Source organism: Phymastichus coffea, unplaced genomic scaffold, assembly GCF_024137745.1.
Source record: "Phymastichus coffea isolate CEN01 unplaced genomic scaffold, Cenicafe_Pcof_1.1 PCOF00060, whole genome shotgun sequence".
NCBI lineage: Eukaryota > Metazoa > Arthropoda > Insecta > Hymenoptera > Eulophidae > Phymastichus > Phymastichus coffea.
Window position 1 is genome coordinate 1,180,273 of NW_026706871.1, and position 7,276 is coordinate 1,187,548.

General features: G+C 31.3%; 1 protein-coding gene across 1 annotated transcript; it reads left to right on the top strand.

Moving 5' to 3' along the window:
• The first annotated feature begins 5,267 nt into the window (after positions 1-5,267).
• Positions 5,268-6,859, top strand: LOC131666728 (DNA replication complex GINS protein SLD5). Its single transcript, XM_058939592.1, has 3 exons — positions 5,268-5,598; positions 5,743-6,038; positions 6,118-6,859. The coding sequence occupies exons 2-3, from the start codon at positions 5,764-5,766 to the stop codon at positions 6,566-6,568; spliced, it is 726 nt and encodes a 241-aa protein (XP_058795575.1). The 5' UTR covers positions 5,268-5,598; positions 5,743-5,763; the 3' UTR covers positions 6,569-6,859.
• The last annotated feature ends 417 nt before the right edge of the window (positions 6,860-7,276 follow it).

The window sequence follows — 7,276 nt, forward strand, 5'->3', positions numbered from 1 at the left end:
ATAGAAAATTATGTAAGTATGCTGCGTTACTATAACCATTGCTGTACGCCTGTCGTCGATGTTTATTGAACTCGGAGCGATAAAAAAAGACCACGTTTGCACTGCTGGTGGAACATCTTTTATTTTATTTATTTTGATTCCCGGAAGCTCCTTATACAAATATGACAAAAGATCTGCGCGGAATGGAAAGTAACGACTGCAGTTACCCTAAGGACAAAAATGCATGATGTTGCATGTTTTTCTACGACTGGCTGAAGGCTTTTTACCATCACAATCGATCGTAAAATTTTGTGTTTAATAGTATATTTATTTTTCGTGAAAATTCATATCCATCAAGTTTTAATATAATTGCTGCTCTACAGAAAATTAAGATCCCGGTCCCATAGCTACGTATGAATGCGGACGGATACGGACGCGAATCACAACTCTAGTAACATCATTAAAAATATCTAGTTCGATTATTTAGTACCAACACTACCGGTAGTGAGTAAAAGTAACTGTTGTTTAAAACTGTAGCGCCGAACGTACCATATTTAATGAACGCCTATCTAACCTTTACATTATTGCAGTCTATAAGATGGCAAATGATAGAGAATTGATGGACTTTCAACTACAATTAGTGGAATTAGGCCTTAATTTTCTTCTTCACAACAGTGATTCTGATACGCCATTCATCCGCCAGGGTAAGTAAATCGACGAGTACCGCCTCCTGATGTGAAATATCCAAGACACCAGGAGCCAGCACCCAGCGAATGCATGAATTCGCAGATCCATTGCACGCTCACACCACCTTCCGACAAAAAATCCCCACGTTGTCGCCATGGAAGACTTGAATTGTCATTTGCCCAGCAAACAATAGACGTCTTGAAAGAAATCTGAATTCTGTCTTTCGGAAGATGTCTTTGTGACAAGTTCAAAGATGTCTTGAAGTATCAACAAGACATCTAATGACCAGATGACGTTAAATAGACTAGTTTTAGACATATGTATAAGCTTTGCTGTAACATAGGGGCCAAGTCATACTGATTACAGTACGAAATTGACCGGAAACGTCTATAAATTTTACGAGTGAACTATTCTACGCATACTAACTGTTCTGTTCCTATAATTACATGCATTTGACTTATAAAAATGAACTTATATACTCATTGATCACCAATTTTCATGTGGAAACACGGTTGGCCAGTTAATACTCTAATCACTGACATGGCTGTTCAAAGATTTTTACCAATTTATACATTTATAATTCCATCTCTTTACCTTACCTTTCTTTACTTCTGCTTACTATAGCCCACTTCCTTCTATTGATACGTCTAGGTAATCTTCCGGTAATAATAAGGCCCCGGTCCCATAGGTACGTACGGATGCGGACGGATACGGACACGAATCGCAACTCTAGTAACATCACTAAAATATCTAGTTCGATTATTTAGTACCAACACTACCGGTAGTGAGCAAAAGTGACTGTTGTTTAAAACTGTAGCGCCGAACGTACCATATTTAATGAACGCCTATCTAACCTTTACATTATTGCAGTCTATAAGATGGCAAATGATAGAGAATTGATGGACTTTCAACTACAATTAGTGGAATTAGGCCTTAATTTTATGGAATATATGAGAAAAAGGAGAAAATAAAATGATATGTATTAATCATCCCAAAAACTTTTTTTACATTAGCATACTCATCAATAAGCAATATTCATGAGAATTTGAAAAGTAAATTGTAGACCTAACATTTGAACATTAAATGTGGTACGTTCGGCGCTACAGTTTTAAACAACAGTCACTTTTGCTTACTATCGATAGTGTTGGTACTAAATAATCAAACTAGATATTTTTAGTGATGTTACTAGAGTTGCGATTCGCGTCCGTATCCGTCCGCATCCGTACGTACCTATGGGACCGGAGCCTAATTGTTACGGAGTCTTCGAGCCCCTATTTCAGTCTTTTGTTGTTCTGGTTCTTTCTTGTTTTATCAACATGGTCTATTTTAAGAATGCAAATGTTTATTTAATTTTCCCATAAGTTACATATTTCAAGAGTTATACATTTCTAAAGGTCGAAAATTCCACGTATTTGACCAAATTTAAATGTTAATAACTTTTTATCTATATAGTCCTCTGTCAAATTGGAAAAATCTGTTTATTCTTTGAACTTTCCTTTATAAATTCATATTATTTAAAATTCATGGTGAACCTTAACTAACTTATTATAAAAATTCAAAACAACAAAGATTTTCTTATTGGAATATTTTCAAGCATGAAATGCTAGTATTTTGAGATCAAAATTAAAATCATCTATGCATCCATTTTTGACAAAAAAAGAAGATTTCTTAGTTAAAACTTATAATTTTGCGTTTGAAATTATTTGTTGCAAATAATTATCATATACACCCACTGGTAGGCCAATCAATAAAGAAATTTTTGGGTAAAAATTACATGATGAATGAAACGCGTATAGTACTTTTCAGGACAATGTAAATAGATGCTCTATATCAAATGTAACTCAAAAAAAAAAACATCGCCTATTGCTTACGAAGGTTTAAAGTTGACCAAAACTAGTGATGGGCGATTATCACAAAAGTAATTAATCGAACACAATCGATTATCAAACTCTATACCAATCGACTAATCGTTTAATCAGCTCAAATTATTGAAAACAATCGGATAATCGATTAATCAGCGGAAACATTTAAATAATTATAATTTATCCAGTGTTTATTAAATAACGAAATTTATCGAATCCAACTTATTATTTTCAATGTTCTACTATACAATAATGAAATTGATCATGGACCCAATTAATTACAATAAATTTTTCATATTTCCAAACTTTTCTTGGCCTTCTTCTGTCAAAATAAAAATTTGATTATGTATTTCTGCTTCATCGGCATTATTGAAATCTAATTCTGTCACACCAGATAACTTTCGGCCAGGATGCGTTATGATGATGGATTTATTCGAATTTGATTATTATTGATAAAAAAATAAAAAATGGTAGTTATGCGATATTTCCATTTATGTACGCATTATAATAATTTTGTAAACATTTAATTGTTACGAATCGTTTACAAAAATGATCCGCAGTTTTTCAATGCAAATAATTTAATTTATTCCCGTCTACTCTAATGATCTATGAGTTATCAACTTGGCAGATTTTTTTATCAATGAAAATGAAATTGCAAGAGACTATTATTGATTTTTATATCGTTACTAACACGTATAATTTGTTCTATAATTTTTTCGGAATAATTTTCGTAAATTTCCCGATGAGTTCAGAGTTCCTTTATTCCTCGGAAACAAATATCAACTTCTCTCTTATCCCCTACCACAACATATGTGCAAAATCACTGATAAGTGATTGATTGATAACTATGATGAATCAAGAATCAAAATGTCAAGTTATTTGCATGGAAAATCTGTAAAGAATTGTAACAATTGATTGTTTACAAGATTATTATAACGTGTGTGCAGATGGAAATACCGTATAACTATACTTTTATTTTTTTATCAATGACAAACAAACAAATTTGTTTTGATGCTCATTTTGCTAATAATGCGTAGCTATGCTGTATTTTTTTTAGATTTTTATTAATCCCTGCCTGCGTTTTGGAAACCGTAACTACCTATCTTTGTTGATACGTTAAATTGAATCTTACCAATACTATATACCAATAGCACATGCCGTTTAGCCGTCGATAACTCTATTATAGTTGCAGCTCCTGCATAAGGCCCCGATTCCATAGCTACGTATGAATGCGGACGGATACGGACGCGAATCGCAACTCTAGTAACATCACTAAAAATATCTAGTTCGATTATTTAGTACCAACACTACCGGTAATGAGCAAAAGTAACTGTTGTTTAAAACTGTAGCGCCGAACGTACCACATTTAATGTTCAAATGTCAGGTCTACAATTTACTTTTCAAATTCTCATGAATATTGCTTATTGATGAGTATGCTAATGTAAAAAAAGCTTTTGGGATGATTAATACATATCATTTATATATATTTTCTCCTTCTCATATATTCAAGTACTTCCATAAAATTAAGGCCTAATTCCATTAATTGTAGTTGAAAGTCTATCAATTCTCTATCATTTGCCAATTTATAGACTGCAATAATGTAAAGCTTAGATAGGCGTTCATTAAATGTGGTACGTTCGGCGCTACAATTTTAAACAACAGTTACTTTTGCTCATTACCGATAGTGTTGGTACTAAATAATCGAACTAGATATTTTTAGTGATGTTACTAGAGTTGCGATTCGCGTCCGTATCCGTCCGCATTCATACGTAGCTATGGAATCAGGGCCTTATGCAGGAGCTGCAACTATAATAGAGTTATCGACGGCTAAACGGCATGTGCTATTGGTATATAGTATTGGTAAGATTCAATTTAACGTATCAACAAAGATAGGTAGTTACGGTTTCCAAAACGAGAATTGATAGACTTTCAACTACAATTAATGGAATTAGGCCTTAATTTTATGGAAGTACTTGAATATATGAGAAGGAGAAAATATATATAAATTATATGTATTAATCATCCCAAAAGCTTTTTTTACATTAGCATACTCATCAATAAGCAATATTCATGAGAATTTGAAAAGTAAATTGTAGACCTGACATTTGAACATTAAATGTGGTACGTTCGGCGCTACAGTTTTAAACAACAGTTACTTTTGCTCACTACCGGTAGTGTTGGTACTAAATAATCGAACTAAATATTTTTAGTGATGTTACTAGAGTTGCGATTCGCGTCCATATCCGTCCGCATTCATACGTAGCTATGGGACCGGGGTCTAATCCGGTTACTTATTCGAGTCTGGCTGGTCAGCACGAAGAGAAAACACAAAAATGAATTATAGGCTTAGACCCTAATATTTTCCTACAAGCATCCCATAAAGGTCAATTAATTAGTGTGCAAAGAAGTAACGATTTTAATTATAATAATTTTCTCTGGATATTAAATGATTATCAGTAGCTACGCAAAAAAATATCAAATTCTGTTTTTCAATCATCAAAATTGGACTAGATTAATTAAAAATTATTCAAATCTAGTTAGTCAGTTCAGCAAGAAAACTCAAAAATGAATTTTAGGACTCGTTTACTCGTTCCTTGCCTGTCCTCTTCTTTTTTCTTTGCTGAAAACTTTCACTTTTTAGTAGTAGTAGTAGTATGTGTTTTTATTGGCAGAACTTTTTACAAGTATAGGGCCATAGTACTAAATTTTTCGACTTTTTCTCCATTAGTACGTTTTGGCACCAGCTAACAGAATTTCTTAAACTAATCTGTACACGGATCTACATCTGTCCTATAAGCGTCTGTATTTGTTGAGGCTACTATGACTATAGTTTCCATGCATGATATATATATATATATGTATATATATATGCTCCGCGTGTCTCATTCTCGTTGCCTTTGAGTTTGAGGTTGAGTTTTGACTGATGAGTTTTAATCTTGTAAAGTTGTTACTCGTTGGTCTGCATTGTCTGAAAGACTGGAAATAAACAAATATTTTGATTATTTTGAGAAAAATTAACAATATATAAGAACTTTCAATAGGTGATTTGTAAGTGGATTCCTCATTCAAGGTAAAAATATTTCATGTTTATTATAGTTATCAAGCTTGCTAAAATTTAACTTTTATTTGTCAAGCCTAAAAAATTGTTTTAATGAATAATCAATATATAGGAAGACAAAATAATATTCATTTGTTTAAATATTATCAATTTTAGACAATATAAAATCACACAGTAATGGAAATAGACGAGTCAAGCCCAACTTTTGATATGTATGAAGCTGATCCAAGTACAGAAAACATTGAAATTGTAGGATCACCATTAGTAGCAGGAAATATTGACGATGATAGTGACAATGAACAAGGTGATGAAATGTCATGTGCACAAGCACTTCAATCACTTGAAAATGCTTGGTTGAATGAAAAATTTGCACCAGAACTGTTACCACATCAACAAGATCTTGTTGATTTCATGTTGGAAACGATTACTTACATGGAAAATAATATAAAAAAGTAAGTAGTTCAATAGTGTTCTCTATGAAAAATTAAATAACTATCCATCTCATTTCTATCATAAATATTTATACAATAGATGTGAAAAAGGTGACATTCGTATTAATATTCACACTATGGAGAATAGAAGAATTAGGTTCATTATCTCAAGTTATTTAAGAAAAAGATTAGATAAAATAGAGGAATATGCAATTCATTTACTAACTGAAGATAACAATAGAAGTACAGAAGAAGCTTACATGACACCTGCTGAAACAAAGTTTGCCAGAGAATATTTATCCAGTGTTGAGAACTTGTTCACAACAGTAGCTTTACAGCATATGCCAGATAATGTTAATAATTTTGATATAAAAGCAATGGCTTCCAAACCCAATATGGACAAACATGTTTTTGTAAGAGCAAACAAAACAATTAATGGTATTTTAATTGCTGGTAATGAGGACATAGATTTTGAGGAAGACTCACAACATATTGTACAGTATAGTGCTATTGCACATTTAGTAAAAAATGGAGATGTACAATTGATATAGCAAATAGTAAATTTTTTACATACAAAAGTTGAAGTATCTAAAATTTTATAAAAACTTTTTGAATTATAAAATACACTGTACATACCTCATTGTTTCCGGTATAAATTTATATTTTTATACTAATGATATGTTTTAAAAATCATTGGTATTTTTAATATTTATTGTTTGAGAATACATCATAAATAAAGTTGTCATACTGTCTCAGATTGATATTTAAATAATAAGATTTAGTAGAATATTTTCAATTTTGTAAAAATACAATTTTGTTTTAATTGCATTTCATTTTTTTGCAATATTGATACAATCATTAGTAATAGTTACTATTTATTTGTAATATTGAAAATTTAATTTTAAAGTCCTAATATTTAGGAAAATCTTACACTATATTTTTGTATACATTTTATTAAATAAAATAGTTATACAAAGATAACAAAGCCACTTATAAAATATATTCAATTAATTCTGATTCAGTCATATATGTTAGTAAAATTGAAAAATGATCTATTTGTTTTATTAGCCAAATTAGTCGGAATATCAAATTCAACTATTATTCCATGATCTACCACAAAAATTGTTTTACTGTCTGAAATAGTACTCAATCTAGATGCCATTATTAAAATCTCACTTGCAATTTTTGCACTTTGCAATTTTTTTTCTAATAATTAAATCAGTTAACCTTCAGAGAGTCGAAAAACGCTTAGAGGCGTA

Coding starts and splice junctions, on each gene's coding strand:
- LOC131666728 (XM_058939592.1), top strand. CDS start 5,764: ATGGAAATAGACGAGTCAAGCCCAACTTTTGATATGTATGAAGCTGAT. Junction 6,039..6,117: donor ATGGAAAATAATATAAAAAA/GTAAGTAGTTCA, acceptor TTTATACAATAG/ATGTGAAAAAGGTGACATTC.